At 43.3% G+C, this 18,736-nt stretch overlaps 1 protein-coding gene across 1 annotated transcript in view; it reads left to right on the top strand.

Annotated features, from left to right (window-relative positions):
• The window catches only part of LOC133503989 (complement factor H-like), a 34,445-nt gene extending 17,758 nt beyond the window's left edge, over nucleotides 1–16,687 (top strand). The window contains exons 15-21 of the mRNA XM_061826066.1: nucleotides 7,261–7,366; nucleotides 7,926–8,002; nucleotides 8,483–8,674; nucleotides 8,819–9,007; nucleotides 12,846–13,031; nucleotides 15,645–15,824; nucleotides 16,035–16,687. Of these exons, the coding sequence (XP_061682050.1) occupies nucleotides 7,261–7,366; nucleotides 7,926–8,002; nucleotides 8,483–8,674; nucleotides 8,819–9,007; nucleotides 12,846–13,031; nucleotides 15,645–15,824; nucleotides 16,035–16,228 (1,124 nt within the window). The 3' untranslated portion in view covers nucleotides 16,229–16,687. The remainder of the gene's footprint in view (nucleotides 1–7,260; nucleotides 7,367–7,925; nucleotides 8,003–8,482; nucleotides 8,675–8,818; nucleotides 9,008–12,845; nucleotides 13,032–15,644; nucleotides 15,825–16,034) is intronic.
• Nucleotides 16,688–18,736: the final 2,049 nt, after the last annotated feature.

Below are 18,736 nucleotides of genomic sequence, written 5' to 3'. Positions count from 1 at the left end.
GGAAACATTACTTACGTTATGGATCATGGATCTGAATCAATGTTCGGCCTCATGTTCATTAAGGGAAAAGGCATGGTGTAATTTCCTAACTTTGAAAGAGCAGAAAGGCAACGACGCTTAGGAGGAATTTACTGTTAGCAACGGCTACCTGCACTTGCTTCCTTAGCATTTGCCGAGTGCAGCCTCCCTTCATTCTTCGACATCCCAGCCTCCCTTCCCAAATGGTAAGTGAAGCGTCTTATATTTTTTATTTTCATGTATTTTAATTTTTTACATGAAGTACCAACACCAGTCCATTTGTGAGCCACTTAGCCTCATGAGGGTCACGGGTATGCTGAAGCCAATCCCAGCGGTCATGGTAAATTTTGACTTTTACAGTGAAATCCGACTGAAGTCGAAATTCGATTTAAGTCGCTACTGTGGGAACGGATCTCAGTCGTAGACCAAGGACTCCCTGTACTATAAACTTAAATAAGACAGAACAAAAAGTCATATTAACGTGTCACCACACCCACAGTTGCTCCATCCATCCAAGCACCATATCTGTGAATTGTCCGGTCCTCGGGTGTACATCGGCCATTCATCAATGAAACGCATCATTCAAGGATAACAGTTTTGGACAGTGTTTCACACAACCACCTCACCTGAAAAGCACAATTGATGAGAAAGGAGAGACCCAGTTGTTACTTCTTCACCGGAAAGCATATTCTGGAGTAAGAAGGAACATTCCCGCCCCTTTGTGCATTGCCGCGGACCAATCAAATCTTGCCTCCGCCCTCCATCACAGTAGTGGTTAGCTCAATATGATTGTGAAACCAAAACAGCAATTTGTAACCCTGAAGCTTCACATTTGTGTATATCGCACTCTCATTATTTTTTTCTTACTCTTCGCTGTAACGACCATCCAATGATGCTCACTAGGGATGGGGGCAGCCTGCAAAGCAGGCCATCTGAATTCCTTGGTAATCTGCTGGTGTTGTTGTGTCCTCCCTTTAAGATGTCCCATATCTTTGGGGTTTGTTCCCAGTAAATTCCAAGGAGAATTTCTGGAGGATCCGTGATTGTTTCAACAATCCACATCTGTCCTCGTTGTTACGATAGGTGGCTGTCTGTTAGCACACTTCTGCTCACCATTTTGAAACTTCAGTAGAGTGGTTTCATTCCCGAACAATCCAATTACATCCCTACAGACTTCTAGACAGTAAATTTTTGATTCCAGAATTGACATCCTCTGCAGTAGTCTGCGATAGTCCTCAGTGAGAAGGGAGGCATCTGACAGCTAGTCTTGTTGCAAACACCAGGCTAGTGCAGATTAGCAGGCCACACTCACTTAATGATGAAACAACTGATTATCCACAAAAAAGAAAAATACAGTCACACAGGTTTAAAAGTATCCTAGAGTTGCTGTTTCAAAAAATATATATATATATATATTAAATGTATATATATTTTTTAGAAGAAAAACAAGCTATCAGCAAGAAAAAATGTCAGAGGCAAATAAAGCAGAGCAAGGGAAAGAAAGAAGCAAGAGAAGCAGATGTTCAAAACCAAAAGCTGTTGATCCATTTCATTCTGTCCTGTCAATACTCTGAATTCAATCCAATTTATTTCAAAAGGACATTTAAAAACAACCCCTTCTTGAGCCGTCACCTGATTATGGTGGAGGGGTTTGTGTATCCTGATAATCCTAGGAGCTCAGTTGTCTGGGGCTACATGCCCCTGGTTGGGTCATCCGTGGCAAAAAGGTCCTTGGTGAGGGACCAAACAAAGTACAACTTAAAAACCCCTGTGACGAGTGCAAACGTTGAATCTCAGTTTCACTTCCCCAGACGCATGTCAGCAGGTCCTGGCTGTTGTTTGTACCTATGCACTAAACCAGTTCAGAGTAGCCACCCTTTTTGGAGTACTTCTGGGGACTCCATCATTCTGCTGGGGGCTTCAATGCCCACGTGGGTAATGACAGTGAGACCTGGAAAGGTGTGATTGGGAAGAACACCATCCCGATCGAGTGGTGTTCTGTTACTGGACTTCTGTGCTCATCACGGATCGGCCAAAACGAACACCATGTTAAGGGTGTCCACATGTGCACCTGGCACCAGGACACCCTAGGTCGCAGTTCGATGATCGGCTTTGTGGTCGTGTCATCGGACTTGCGACCGCATGTCATGGATAGAGTGGTGGAGCTGTCAACTAATAACCACCTGGTGGTGAATTGTTTCCGATGGTGGGGGAAGATGTCGATCCAATGTGGCAGCCCAAACGTATTGTGAGGGTCTGCTGGGTCCAGCTGTGAAATTATCCTGTCAGAAGGAATTTCAACTCCTACCTCCAAAAGAACTTTGCTCATGTCCTGAGGGAGGCGTGGGACATTGAGAACGAGTAGACGATGTTCCGCGCCTCCAATGCTGAGGCAGCCGCTGGAGCTGTGGCCGTAAGGAGGTCAGTGCCTTTTGTGCCGGCTACCCGCGAACACGTTGGTGTACGCCACCAGCGAGGGATGCTCTCACGGTAAAGAAAGAGTCCTATCGGGCATTTTTACCCTGCAAGACTCATGAGGCAGCTGATAGATAACAGCTGGCCAAGCGGAATGCAGCTTCAGTGGTCACTGAGGCAAAACTTCAGGTGTGGGAGGAGTTCGGTGAGCCCATGGACAACGACTTCAAGATGGGTTCGAGAAAATTCTGGTCCACTGTCCGATGTCTTAGGAGGGGGAAGCAGTACACCATCAACACTGTGTATAGTGGGGATGGCACACTGCTGATCTCAACTCCAGATGTTGTGAGTCGTTGGGGAGAATACTTCAAAGACTTCCTCAATTCCACCAACACGCCTTCCCATAAGGAAGCTGAGTCTGGGTGCTCTGTAGCAGGCTCTTCTCTCTCTGGGGTTGGGGTTGGTTAAAAAGCTCCTTGGTGGCATGGCCCTGGGGGTGGATGAGATTCGCCCGGAATTCCTAAAGGCTCTGAATGTTGTGGGGCTGTCCTGGTTGACACACCTCTGCGACATCACGTGGGCATCGGGGACAATGCCTCTGGAGTGCCAGACCAGGGTGCTAGTACCCGTTTTTAAGGGGGAACAGAGGGTGTGTTTCAACTATAGGGGGATCACACTCCTCAGCCTCCCTGGTAAGGTCTATTCAGGGATGCTGGAGAGGAGGGTCCGTCGGGAAGTCGAATCTCGATTCAGGAGGAGCAATGTGGTTTTCGCCCTGGCCACAGAACAGTGGACCAGCTCTACACTCTCAGCAGGATCCTCGAGGGACCATGGGAGTTCGCCTAACAAAGGTTTGTTGTTGTTGTTGGGCTGTGTTTTGTGGAGTTGGAGAAGGCATTTGACCGTGTCCCTCAGGGAGTCTTGTGGGGGTTCTTTGGGAGTATGGGGTACCGAACCCCCTCATACGGGCTGTTTGGTCCCTGTATGACCACTGTCGGGGTTTGGTCTGCATTGCTGGCAATATGTTAGACTCGTTTCCAGTGATAGTTGGACTCCGCCAAGGCTATCCTTTGTCACTGATTTTGTTCATAACTTTTATGGACAGAATCTCTAGGCGCAGCCGAGGCATAGACCGTGTCCAGTTTGGTGGCCTCAGCATCGCCTCTCTGCTCTTTGTAGATGATCTGGTTCTGTTGGCTTCATCCAGTCCAACTCTCATTGGAGTGGTTCGCAGCAGAGTGTGAAGCGGCTGGGATGAGAATCAGCACCTCCAAATCTCAGACCATGGTCCTCAGTCGGAAAAGGGTGCCGTGCCCTTTCTGAGTCAGGGATGAGATCCTGCCCTAAGTGGAGGAGTTCAAGTATCTTGGGGTCTTGTGGCGTTTGAGGGAAGAATGGAGCAGGACATCAACAGACAGATCAGTGCAGCATCTGCAGTGATGCGGACTTTGTATCAGTCCGTTGTGGGAAAGAGGAAGCTAAGTCGAAAAGCCAAGCTCTCAATTTACCAGTCGATCTCCGCCTATTCCAACTAGAAGGCTCCAAAAACACAAAATAATATTTTTAGTGACCGTTTTGCAACCATAAGTATCTCATTTCTGTGCCTTTTACATTATTTTCGATGCGCCACCAACTAGAACAGTGCAGAAAATGAATTGGGTATTTACTAATTCTGATCAAATATTGAAAAACACAGCAAGAGATTAGAAAAGCTGACAGGGTTAATCAGCATTTTGTCATCTATTCTAGTATTGACTTTGGTGGGAAAAAAAATTATCCTGAGAAGTCCTCGCGAAGGTGGATGATCAGGCAATGAGCACACTGTGCTTTCCTATGAGCACACACTGGCTTGAGTACGAGTGATTGCTTGACTTGAAGTGGGCAGCAGCTCGTCCTGGTACGTTTGGCATCATTTGGCTTGAGTTGGCTACTCATTCAACATGGCTAGGTGTACAAACACCGATAATTGGGTCGAAAACCGTTGCATTTTTTATGCTGATTTTTTTGGATGAATACTAATGTGTAAATAAATGGAGAAATTCAAACTCCAAGGTATTTTGGAGTTTCATTATGGATCATGGTGGTGCAGCTGGTAAGGACATTGGCCTCACTGTTCTGAGGACTGGTGTTCAAATCCCAGCAGCTGCCTGTGTGGAGTTTTCTTTTGCTGCTTATCCTCACGAGGGTTGCAGGAGTGCTGGAACCTATCCCAGCTGACAACGGGCAGGAGGTGGGGTACATCCTTAACTGCTTAACTTGTCAGCCAATCCCAGGGCACATAGAGAAACAGCCACACTCACAATCACAACTAGAGGCAATTTAGAGTATCCAATTAATGTTGCAGGTTTTTGGGATTTGGAAGGAGACCGGAGTGGCCGGAGAAAACTCAAGCAGGCACAGGAGAACATGCAAACTCCACACAGGTGAGGTCGGGATCGATCCCTGGACCTCAGAACTGTGTGGCCAACACTTAACAGCTGAGTCACCATGCCGGCCCATATTATATTGAGTGCGGACATTTGTCTCTATGTCCCCTGCGATTGGCTGGCAACCAGTTCAGGGTGTACCCCACCTTCAGCCCATTGACAGCTGGGATAGGCTCCAGTACTATCTGTGACTAGTGTGAGGATAAGCGACTAAGAAAATGGATGGATAAATAACAATCCTGAGATATACATTTTTGCATACTAAAGCCCATTTTACAGTCATTTCAACAATCGTTGAACAGACAATTATACTTAAATTTCTGATTTCAAAAGCAGTTACTATATCCATCAATTTGTTCTGTACATCTAATAATATGATGAAGTGATTAAACATTCATGTGGTTTCACAGTCATGTCGGCCTTCTTTGGAAAACTGTCATGTGGGGCCCGCAAAGAAACACTCCTGGTACGACAAAGCAAAAATATTTTCTCCAAACTAAGTAATATCCATTCATGTAGAAGTTGTAGAGTGTTCTCAGTATGAGGTGTTGTTGGGTTAAAGTCAGCCTTATGCAAACTTAAATTTTAAAACTTAAATTTAACTGACTCGCAATTTACAGGAATTCAAATAGAACGCCAATGTTGGTTTTAAAAGAATGATTCATTCTAATGTAAATAAACAATTTGTTCTCTTTCTGGGATTGCACCTCCTCATACACAAATAATTACTTTTTGCAAGGGACTTTGCACTCTCTTATCCTAATGCCATGGTTATGGTAATCAAACTAGACTGAACCAGCGTAACCTTTACCAGAAACATAAAAACATATCAAGTGGTTAGTTTTTTTTGCAACTTTTTCACAGCGGAATTGAAAGACAAAGTTTCTAAAACTTGTCTGAAAACAATGTAGTGTACTGGAGTCAAAGTGAATACTCAGTATACATACATGAAGATATGTTTCTTTCCTTGAAACTATCCGACTGAAAATCAAATAGTGGTATTACTTTCTTTCGCCTTGTCCCGTTAGGGGTCGCCATAGTGCATCATCTCAGATGATTTGAAAATCAAATAGTGGTAACGGTTGTTAAATGGTTGTTGTTCTTGTGTTCTTTCTTGAGATGTTCAGCCTCTCAGGTCACGTTTGGTACAAAGGCAAAAACAGCATATTGATTACGATTGCATCAGTGGTAGCATATGTAAACTTTACAGAAAATCAGAGTTGCTCAAGCAAGCAAGCAATCATAGGGGTGTACGATGTGCAGAGTGCATTCATGCATCATGTTGTGGTTCTTCCATATTGTGCAATCCCCCTGGGTAGTCCATGTTTTGACCCTCAGTAGTCCCAGAGGACTGGCGCTAAGGAAGAATTCCATTTTTCTCAAACGTTTTGGCCACACAGCTGTAAACCAATATGCGACTGCATCTATTACTTTTGCTTCTAGACCTTTGGGGAAATGTGAGAGTTTCTTTTTCTGAAAATGGTAAGGCAGATTTTTTTTATTTTTTTTTTAAATCAGTATGTTCAGATATAGGGTGAGGAAATGGTTGACGTATTTTGGATTTAGAAGTCTTGAAGAGTGGAGCTATTGTAAGAGATTGAAGTTTGTGATGTTCTAGATAATTGACTTTGTTTTATAACACCAAAAGATTATTCCATTCTGCCTGGACACTTTATTAGGTACAATTGATTGATTGATAGAGATCCAAATGTTTTTACACTGTCAGAGCTTATTCAACAGTGGCTATGGTAAGTTTATTGTGTTGCATTGCAGGAGTAAACGGTAAGTTGTTTCTAATATTTTGGATGCCATCATTTCTCATTGAAAGGTTTAAAACTAAATGATATAGTTGTAAAAGCCTTTTTTTTCATGGAGCTTCGTGCATGTGTACCTAAAAGTGTGGCCTATGAGTCGAGCATATTTTATTAACACACTAAAAGGATATTAGCAAGTCAGACAGTTGTTATTCTTCAGAAGTTGGAAGCAAGAATGCTGTTTCTTTTTAACCGGTGTTGCCGTCTGTTAGAATGTTTGAGTCTCCCGGATATTCCTCACGGCCGTGTGTCAGACACCAGAAAGACTCAGTATCAAGAAGGAGATGTGATCCAGTTCACTTGTGAAACCGGTTACGTATCTGGGCTCCCCATCAGATATAACTGTACAAGTGGCAGATGGGCACCAGTCAATGAAGGACATTGCTTCTGTGAGTTTGCCCTTACTCTTGCGTGCCTAATTGTTGCAACAACAACAAAAGTGTGAATGTGTCATTCTGTTTGCTGACATTTTCAACCCTAACCTCAGCGACAGGAGAAAATGGGGAAATTATTAAATTAAATGATTACGAGGATGAACTTTAAATCCAAAATATTTGATGAATGTAAACTGTTTTTCTTCATTGCAGTGAAGCCATGTCCACTTCCTGAAAACACTCCAAATGGCTATTATGAAATAATCCATGGTGATGAATTTGTTTTCGGGGCAACTATCAAATACTTTTGCAATGTGGGGTAGGTGGATGAAAACAAATCAATTTTTTTTAAAAAAGTATTATTTTATGCAATATTTGGCTTGTCTTCTTCATCTTTTCCTTTCGGCTTGTCCCGTTAGGGGTCGCCACAGCGTGTCATCTTTTGCCATCTTAGCCTATCTCCTGCATCTTCCTCTCTAACCCCAACTGCCCTCATGTCTTCCCTCACCACATCCATAAACCTTCTCTTTGGTCTTCCTCTCGCCCTTTTGCCTGGGAGCTCCATCCTCAGCATCCTTCTACCAATATACTCACTCTCTCGCCTCTGAACATGTCCAAACCATCGAAGTCTGCTCCCTCGAATCTTGTCTCCAAAACTTCCAGCTTTGGCTGTCCCTCTAATGAGCTCATTTCTAATCCTATCCAACCTGGTCACTCCGAGCGAGAACCTCAACATCTTCATTTCTGCCACCTCCAGTTCAGCTTCCTGTTGTTTCTTCAGTGCCACCGTCTCTAATCCGTACATCATATTTGGCTTGTAATTATTATTATTATTGCTGTAATGGTTAAGGCTTCTCTCTCCTCTCAACTCCTTGTAGCTATCAAATGGTGAGTAAGATTGATACCAGGACATGTTTGCTGGAAAAATGGACCAACCATGTTCCAATATGTGAACGTAAGTCTTCACAAGCAATTAATGACCAACTTACAATAAATGTACTTGATATCATGCATAACAAGTACATGATGAGAGAAAACACATTTGAGCAAAATCAACATGTATTTGGCTCATGTCAATTCTTCTTCAACAGCTTGGCACAAAGAACTGATTGTCGATTTGAGGAGTTGAGGTTCTCACCAGTTCTCAAACTTTTACAATTTTACCAGTGTGTCATTTTTAGAAATGTACCAAAGAGACCCAAGAACATCTTTGTTTGAGGGCAAGAAGCTGAAGTGACTGAGCTTTTTTTTTTTTTTTTTGTAAACAGGTTTCTTGAAAAGCACTTGCATTGAAAATTATTAAAATGACAATGACTCAACCAAAACAATAAACAGTGACATCAAAGATATCATTTTATAGAGCGTATCAGATACAATCTTGTCTGGAAAAAAAAATACCTTTGAGTGAGTTTGCTGATTTGTTCTATCTGTATAGCTATGACATGCGACCCACCACCTGCACTGGGAGGAATAACAATCAAAGGTCTACCAGAAAATGAAGAGGGCATCCTTCCTGACCGCTACCTCACATTCAGTTGTGACCTTCCTGGAAAGCAAATACATGGCAAGTCAGTGCTGATTTGTGGTCAAAATGGACTTTGGGATAACCCATTCCCTTATTGTGAAGGTAACCTACTCGCACTAGTAGCAATAGTGTGTATTATGTTCATAAGACACAATTTGTGTTTCTTGTTCAATTAGAAAACATTTCTATCACCTTAACCTCATTTGTGTTTCTTACAATATTACTCATCTTTTTTTTCTCCGACAGACATTTCTTGTAAAGTTGAAGAGCTACACACTCATCTTCGTGTGGTCGGTTTGCCACGAGGGAATCAAACAATACAAATTGGACACAAATTAAGGTTTCACTGTGGTGACGAATATGCCTTGGATGGATCTGAAGAAATTGAGTGCTTGTCAACTGGGAAATGGAACAACCCTTTCCCAATGTGCAATGGTAGGATCCTTTTCCCAGGATAAATAATGGTCAAGAAAAATGACCAAATCATGAGTAGCAAAGATAGCATGAAATATTGAAAGTCAAACATAATATTTTTGCTCAACTTGTAGTTTGATCTCATTTCTAAACCATTTTTACACTGTTTAATCACTGTATCAATGAAAGATTTAATTTTTGCATTAAAAACCTTTAATTAACCTAAAATGTAAGATTTTAAGTAACAATTTACTAATCACAAGTTTGAAGTATGAATACTGCAATTTAACCACTGTTGAGACACTGAAATGACAATAATAGGCAACATGTTGAAGTAGTGGTTAGCATGATTGCAGCACAGTCCAGAGGGTTGTGTGTTTGACACTCAGCAGTCGGCAAAGGCCCACCTGCATGGAAGCTGTTCTCCCCTGGTCTAAAGGGAAGGTTCCTCCAAATACTAACTCTTCTTCCCACATCTCAAAAATTAACATGTTAAGTTACTTGATCACTAGATTGTGAACAGTTATTTGGTCAGATGTGTCTTTTGTTGGACTGGCGACCAGTCTAAGGTGTGCTGCACCTCTCGCCCAAAGTCAGATGGCATAGGCTCTTGCTCACCCGCAATTCTGAGGACCAGTGGTTCTGAAAATGGATGGGTGAAAGCAATATACTCTATGGACTCATCCATATCCATGATGACACATAAAAGACAATACAGTGCTGAACATGCAAGAGGATACAAGTCCCCCAACATACAAACATTTGGCTTCGTGTTGTTCATTCAGTTCCAACCCGAAACTTTGAAATGTTCATGTTGATGTATTGTGCAGTCTCGGCTCAACTTTACTTCCCTCTTCCTTTCTACTGTGGGAAACTGGGGATACCATGTTGCATTGACAACATCTGTTGGAATAAAATGGAGGAGAACAAGCTCTTTTATTTATTTCACATTCAGTTGGTGGCCTCGGTACGGCAAGACTGAGAGGCAATACTAAATCGATGACTGCAGCAAAGTAGGGACTGTAGAGTACTGTGCTTTTTCGAGTTGTTGCTTCGGAATGTAATTCACAAAATATCCTTTTCAGCAGATGCCTTTCCTGACACAACCAATCCACTTTTTATTTTCTTTTTTTAATACAGGCTGGGACTGGCAGTGGCTAGTTATTTGGGCACTGACTGAAAATGAAACAAGTGCCAACAGCATGTATCGCTACACTACGGTTTGCAGTCTCTTACCAATTGTAACATTCCAAGCTTACTCGCATGGGTTTATGGGCAACCAACAGTGGTTTATCAAGATCTATGCGGTATTGGCTCGGCAGGTTTTAAATGTTAGATGACCTGATAACAAGAAATATGAGCTGATTTTACCTGGTTGGCAGATGTACAGTGAAGAAAATGAGTATTTGAACACCCTGCTCTATTGCAAGTTCTCCCACTTGGAAATCATGGAGGGGTCTGAAAATTTCATCGTAGGTGCATGCCCACTGTGAGAGCGATAATCTGAAAAGAAAAATCCAGAAATCACAATGCATAATTTTTTTAACGATTTATTTGTGTGATACAGCTGGAAATAAGTATTTGAACACCTGTCTATCAGCTAGAATTCTGCCCCTCAAAGACCTGTTAGTCCACCTTTAAAAGTCCACCTCCACTCCATGTACTATCCTGAATCAGATGCACCTGTATGAGGTCGTTAGCTGCATAAAGACACCTGTCCACCCCATACAATCAGTAAGACTCAAACCTGCAACATGGCCAAGACCAAGGAGCTGTCCAAAGACACCAGAGACAAAATTGTACAACTCCACAACGGCTGGAAAGAGCTACGGAGAAATTGCTGAGGAGTTTGGTGAAAAAAAAAGTCCACTGTTGGAACAATCAATAGAAAATGAAAGAAGCTAAACGTGACGGTTAATCTCAATCTGAGTGGAATATCACCTCGTAGGGTCTCAATAATCCTTTGAAAGGTGAGGAATCAGCCCAGGACTACATCACAGGACTTGGTCAATGAGCTGAAAAGAGCTGGGACCCCCGTTTCCAAGATGACTGTTGGTAATGCACTAAGACTTCATGGTTTGAAATCATGCATGGCACGGAAGGTTCCCCTGCTGAAACCAGCACATGTCAAGGCCCGTCTTAAGTTTGCCAATGACCATTTGGATGATATAGAGGAGTCATGGGAGAAAGTTTTGTGGTCAGATGAGACCAAAATTGAACTTTTTGGTCATAATTTCACGAACTGTCATTGGAGGAAGATGAATGATGAGTTCCATCTCAACAACACCATCCCTACTGTGAAGCATGGGGGTGGTAGCATCATGCTTTGGGGGTGTTTTTCTGCAGATGGGACAGGACGACTGCACTGTATTAAGGAGAGGATGACTGCGGCCATGTATTGTAAGATTTTGGGGAACAACCTCTTTCCCTTAGTCAGAGCATTGAAGATGGGTCGTGGCTGGGTCTTTCAACATGACAATGACCCGAAGCACACAGCCAGGAAAACCAAGGAGTGGCACCATAAGACTCATATCAAGGTTCTGGCATGGCCTACCCAGTCTCCAGACCTAAATCCAATAGAAATCTTTGGAGGGAGCTGAAACTCCGTATTTCTCAGCGAGAGCCCAGAAACCTGTCTGATCTAGAGAAGATCTGTGTGGAGGAGTGGGCCAAAATCCCTCCTACAGTGTGTGCAAACCTGGCGAACAACTACAGGAAACGTTTGACCTCTGTTATTGCAAATAAAGGCTACTGTACCAAATATTAACATTGGTTTTCTCAGGTGTTCAAATACTTATTTGCAGCTGTATCACACAAATAAATCGTTTAAAAAAATAATACATTTTGATTTCTGTGTTTTTCTTTTTAGATTATCTCTCTCATCATGGACATGTACCTATGATGAAAATTTCAGACCCCTCCATGATTTCTAAGTGGGAGAGCTTCCAATATAGCAGGGTGTTCAAATGCTTATTTTAGCCTGGATGAACTTAGAGGGTTGCGTCAGGAAGGGCATCCGGCGTAAAACTGTGCCAAACCTATATGAGCGTTCATCATACGAATTCTACAACAGTTAGGCCGTGGCCCAGGCTTCCTACACTCGCACCCGGAAATGTTGTTCTACAAGGCGTAGATAGAAATTCAGATAATGTAGGTCGAAGACAAAAGAAAGAGGAAAGCGGCTTAGTCGGAAGAAGAAGAGGAATGCACAAACCCTACAGCTGTATGTAGGGACTTTGAATGTTGGGACTATGACAGGAAAAGCTCAGGAGTTAGTTGGCATGATGATTAGCAGAGAGCATTGTGATTTGCGGATTTTTCTTTTTAGATTATCTCTCTCACAGTGGACATGCACCTACAATGATAATTTCAGACCTCTCCATGATTTCTAAGTGGGCGAACTTTCAAAATAGCAGGGTGTTCAAATACTTGTTTTCTTCACTGTAGATGGAGCGATGTTATCGAGTCAGTGTGCAGTGCAACCTCAGCATGTATATACACATCCATGTATACTGAACAACCAATCACAAAACCTTTAGTTGAAATCCAATCTTTATGAGTGTTTTACTGTACCTTTATACTGTGGAGGTTACTTTCAGCTTGTCCCTTTCAGGGTTGCCACAGCGTGTCATTTCAGATGAACGCACATATATGTTTGGCACAATTTTTACGCTGGATGCCCTTCCTGACGCAACCCTTCTCAGGGAGTGGAGGCCCAGTGGGATATGAACCCACAACCCCTGGTTTACCAAACCAGTGCTCTAACCAGTGAGCTACGGGGCCTCAACTGTACCTTTATACTGTATTCAACTATTACTACTTCTTAAGTCTGATTCAACTGATTTTCTTCTGAAAATAGAACCATGTAAGGTCACAGGAATACCAGCTAGTGTCACATTGAGCACTAATCTAGAAGACAGACAAGCAACAAAAGGACAAAAGCTGAAGTTTTATTGCCGCCTGAGACAACAAATGCTTCGAGGGAAGGCAGAGATTGAATGTCTACCAAATGGACAGTGGAGTGATCCCTTTCCTACATGTGGAGGTAAAAATTTCTACTGCAGTGGCTTTCAAACTTTTTAGGCACATCCCCCTTTTGGGAAATTAACTCCCCCCATTTGAAATTGTCTCCAGATACCACTGAAAATTCTAAAAGAGAGAAAAGGTGATTGTTCTGAAAATTGGGGGGGGGGGTGAAAATTTGTCAAGTGGGGAGGGGGGGGACTGAAACAATCCATGCCAAACACCCCCCCCAATCATGATGCTGCCCCCAAGTTTGAAAATCATTGTTCTATCGAGTGTTGCCTTTTTCCTTAGCTGTAGAGGGGACAGAAAATACTGTAGTTTTTGTAGTTAAAGGCTCAACCTTTAGTTTTTAGACATTTCTGCTGTACTCTCTCAGCTTAAATTGCTCTCTTTATATAGTAGTGATGCATTTTGAAGTCAAAAATAGTAATTGTCATTTTCAAAAATTTTTTTTAATGAAAAAGAGAAAACTGCCTTCAAATTGCAGGTGATTTCAAACAACTGAACTTAGGTGGTAGTAGCTCAACCATAATCACAATATTCTTTATAGTACTTGGTTTCAGTCCCACTGTTTGCAAAAGAAATTGCACCAACGGAATTTCAATGCAATTTGTGCAGAAATCGAAGTGTTGTCGTGTGTCACTGTAGGAAAAATCCCAATTATAGTAAATTGTTGAATGAAAAAAAATCCAGCTCATTAATATAAAACAATCAAATAGAGTAAAAAAATGTATGGTTGTAATTGTTCTTGACATCACGTTCTGCATGCTTGCATGTGTGTGGTCTACTTCCCCGTGGCGTGCAAAACAAATACAGTACATTGTAAATACAATCTGCCCTTGACGGATCACAACGGATGCAGGTAATTACTTACCACGAGGCAAACAGAGCTAGTTGTCTCTGAAAACATTGAACAATTTGTTCCATTTAAAGTGATTTTTATCATTTTTTAATTTTGAATTTACCTAATGATAAATATTCAAATGTTTCATGATTGCCCAATGAACTGTTCTCATTTCCATTTTCATGCAATGGATTACTCAATCTTCTTACTGCGCATGTGCAGACTTGATTCTAGAAGGTGGGTACAAAGCAAATTCGTTGCCACAGTTGTTGGAATCAAGCGCAGGTTAGTTATGCAAATAGAGCCATGAAAGGGAGAAAGTGAGTGGAAAATAAAGATTTTTTTTCAGCAAAACTAGAAAAGGTTTAAACCTTTTCACAGCGACAAATGTGCATAACTGACAGCAACCAAAAATTGACGGTAATAAAGAACTGCAAACAGTTTTGGCTGAGGACGATACCATGGAGAAGTAAAACAATGCATTGCACTTTTTATTCATGAAGATGTCAGAGTTCTAAAGAGGTTGAAAAAATAAACATGAAACTACCCATCAGTGATTAAAACAAACTGTTGATTTTTATCAGTTACAGCAAATTTTTAGATGATCCCACTGTAAAATAATCCTCAAAAAGGATTTTGAGGATGATACCAGCTCAGGAATTCAGACAATTTCCTCAAACTAACACTAGTTGATGATAAACATTCAAGGGCAGCACAATGGATCGACCTGTGTTCGTGAGTCTCCTTCACTTTTTTCAAAAAGATATATTAGTACACACAGGGGCACGGTGGCTCAGCTGGTAAAGCGTTGGCCTCACAGTTCTGAGGACTGGGGTTCAATCCCAGCCCCCGCCGGCGTGGAGTTTGCATCTTCTCCCCATGCCTGTGTGTGTTTTCTCCGGGCACTCCGATTTCCTCCCGGACATTAATTGGACACTCTAAATTGCCCCTAGGTGTGATTGTGAGTGTGGTTGTTGTCTGTCTCCATGTGCCCTGTGATTGGCTGGTGACCAGTTCAGGCCCATTGACTTCTGGGATAGGCTCCAGCACTCCCCTTGACCCTTCTGAGGATCAGATGCAATGAAAATGGATGGATGGATAAACATTTAACATCTTTGGTGCTAAATATTATTCACAACACATTGAAAACAATTGTGTAATTAAAGTTGTCAGATAATTGTAACAGTTTTTCCAAAGATTTTAAATTGCATACCTTTTAACAAAATAGAGTTAAAATATAGTGTATATATATATATAATATATATATATATATATATATATATATATATATGGAGAGAGAGAGAGAGAAAATGCTTTTAGCCACATGTGGATATGGAGGACCACATGACTGGGTTTGCCTTGATCACAAAAGAGTCTCTGGAGTACATTTCGGTAGATTTCCCTCTAAACCGTTGTATGCTGTAATGATTTATTGGAAGTTACATAACTTTTGTGCACTTGCCTTGATTTATTCATTGCCACAATTCTGTCACGATGTTCTTCAGACTGGTCCTTCCATTTTGCTTCAATGGAAGGACCAGAGGGGTTTTTTTTTTTTTTTTGCTATTCCATTCTGGGATACTGAGGGGGAAAAAAAGTAAGTTTCTTTCAGCTTGTCCCTTTAGGGGTCGCCACAGCGTAACATAGATTGGGTAAAGATAGAATAGCCACAGCATTAAACAAATGTTGAGGGGATCTTAATACTTTCTGACTTCCGCTATTGTAAGCAAATTATGTTCATAATAAAACAATGCACCAGAATGATGATATTTGTTCCAATTTTGCTAGCGCCTTTGGATTGTGAGCATCCACCTCATCTTGCTGGTGGGGACACCATCTCCTCCACTAAATACATCTACAGCCATAACGAGAGGGTTGAGTACCTTTGCAAAACTTTTTACAAAATGGAAGGGCATCCCTTCAAGACCTGCAATAATGGTGAATGGATTGGAGAGATGAAATGTCTCAGTAAGTGTTGTGTTTTACAAAATTGTTTTGTGGTGTGGAATACAGTCATGCATTCAGCGATTTTATTTTATTTATTTTTTTAATGGCATCATTTATTTTGTGGTCAGTCTCAATAAGTTGAAACGCCAAATGACTGGCCCTTTAAAAGATGCTGTGAAGTTTGGTGGAATGGAGTTGAATGGAGTAATAAGGAGGATATTTTTCTTGCAGAGCCCTGCACTGTGAATAGAGAACTCATGGGCGCACACAACGTAGTATTCAGATACAGTCGTGACAACAAAATATACTCGACCCATAATGATGTCATTGAGTTCTGGTGCGCCCCCGGAACAAGACATGACGGCACACTGAGTATGCGGCAGAAGTGCATCGATGGAGTAATGCAACTCCCCACTTGCCAATAGCTGATTTTGTGTGTGTGTGTGGGGCTTAGCTTGAGTCAATAATCATCCACTGCCTGTAATAGGTCGCTGCATTGTCTGCTGGTTTTCAATAAAAAAAAAAAGTTGTTGGCTCCATAGTCTCACACCTTGTGGACACAAACACTCAGATACATAGAGTGCAAGGCCCCAGACACATACAAATTGCAGGAACTTTTATCCATTCCTTAGACATTGATTTTTTTTTCATCCATTAAGGTCAAGTATTGCACATATTTGATTACAGCTAAAAAAAAAAAAAACAAAACAAAAAAAAACAGTACAATAAACACTATGCCGCCTTTTGCTCGTTCGTCAGACTCCAGTTCCTTTCACAATTTTTTTTCTTTTACACCATAGAACTAAAACGACAATTACAAAACAACACGTGTTAATTACATGCTAACAGCTATAATGCTGACCACTTTGGCCTGCTTCACAACGATCAATTGGCAGTTTGCCTCCTGCAGTATTCTTCTTTCAAATGTTAAAGGGGTGATGAAAGCAACCTAAAACTAACGAAATTGCACTGGAGCACATTGTTGCACAATTTCCTATTGGTAGCATAACGTTCTGTTGACTCTACAAAATAAAAGTACAGATTTCACAATAAAAGTGAGGTAGCTGTGCTGCATTTACACTCTCACCCTCACGCAACATGATAAACAATAAGCTTGTCATTAGCTTAACAAAAATCACACATTCATCTTCCAAAAATGAAAACCACACGAATACAGAACCAGTATACCTATTCAGCTTCAAGCAATAAGACTCTATCTTACTCTTTTATTGGCTCCTTGAAAAACTTAAACTACCCTTGTCTTGCAACAGCTGTCATGGTCCTGCCGCTTCAGCACGAGCTGTGCGGGTGTCCGCGCAGGTGCGCTGATTGGAGGGTGCACACCTGCGCCTCATGCAGCCTGATTATGCTATGGATTTATATGACCGCGATGACAACTGGCCGGCACCAGTTCGTATGATCTTCATGTCCCATTCGTGTGCTCCGGTATCCCTGATTGAACCTGTGTGTACCGACCTTCGTCCGTTCTCCGACCAACCTTGTAAGCCTGACTCCTTTGATACTTCTGCCTGCGTTGATTGTTCTCCCGTGTACCGACTCCTGCCTGTCCGCTCATCTGCTCTATTCGCCCGACGTCCCAACTACCGCTACTGCACCGGACTGCCTGCTCGATCCCCTACCTCTGCATATAATAAACGTGTCTCTTCTTGAACTACCTTGCGTCTTCCGAGTTCCTGCATTTGGGTCCTACTCTCGTTCCGATGGGACGTGACAGAACGAACTGGCCCATACTGGACCCAGCAGGAAAGACCCGGCGGCGCCGGGACCGATGCAAGGTAGACCGTCTGCCGGAGGACCAAGCCTGTCCAATCCGGGTAGGCTCCCTGTCGTCCTCCGCTCCCGTGTCTTGCGCTCCGCCAGCGAGGTATGAATACGTCCCGAACACGACCCGTCCGGCTCCTCATATTCTTCTGGACTCTGACTTTTCGGAATATGAGGAGGATCGCGATTTGTATGACCGGCTGCCTGAGTACGACTCCGACGACTTTGATTTTGAATCTCTTTTCCCGGCTTTTCATCCCAGTCAGTTTGCTCCGCCTCCCCGCGTTTCCAGCACCCGAGCGACTTCGCCCTGTAGATCCAAGTACACCAATCGGTACGAGGGAACCCGCTTGGCCATCTACCCGGGACCTCCGCGTGGTGGCCAGAGGAGACGCCCCGGCCGGGCGCTCCCTGGTGTCTCTCGCTGCGCGTCAACAAAGACACCGTCCTCCCACTCCTCGCCGGCAACGGTGAGACCGGCAGACCCGCAGCTGGTGGCGAAGCTTCCAGCCCAGAGGGAGGAGGAGCCGCCAAACCACGAGGCGTTCTGTCGCGAAATGCGGGCGCAGATAGAGAGGCAGAGCGCGGAATTGGTGGCTCTCACAGCCCAGGTCCGGCAAGGATTGGCGAAGGAGCCGAGCTACTCTGACGTCGCAACAGCGACGGACTTGCTGCTGATGCAGGTTCACGTGGCAGTTGGAACTGACCCGCTCCCGAGACACGCCCACGTGTCAGTTTCGACTGACTCTCCGCCTACTCAGGTTCACGTTGCCGCGGAAACCGACCCGCCCCCTTGCCAAGTGCACGCCGCAGTGGGAACGGACTCGCCACCTCGCCAAGCGCACGTAGCTGTGGAAACCGACCCGCCGCCTTGCCAAGTGCACGCCGCAGTGGGAACGGACTCGCCACCTCAAGTGCACGCCGCAGTGGGAACGGACTCGCCACCTCAAGTGCACGCCGCAGTGGGAACGGACTCGCCACCTCAAGTGCACGTCGCAGTGGGTACGGACTCGCCACCTCGCCAAGCGCACGTAGCTGTGGAAACTGACCCTCCTCCTCGCCATTCCCACATAGAGGTTTTGGCTGTTCCGAGCAGAGTTCACGCGGCAGTCGGAACTGACCCGCTCCCGAGACATGCCCACATGTCAGTT

Source organism: Syngnathoides biaculeatus, chromosome 7, assembly GCF_019802595.1.
Source record: "Syngnathoides biaculeatus isolate LvHL_M chromosome 7, ASM1980259v1, whole genome shotgun sequence".
In the NCBI taxonomy this organism is placed as follows: Eukaryota; Metazoa; Chordata; class Actinopteri; order Syngnathiformes; family Syngnathidae; genus Syngnathoides; species Syngnathoides biaculeatus.
This window is presented reverse-complemented; position numbering and strand designations above follow the sequence as displayed.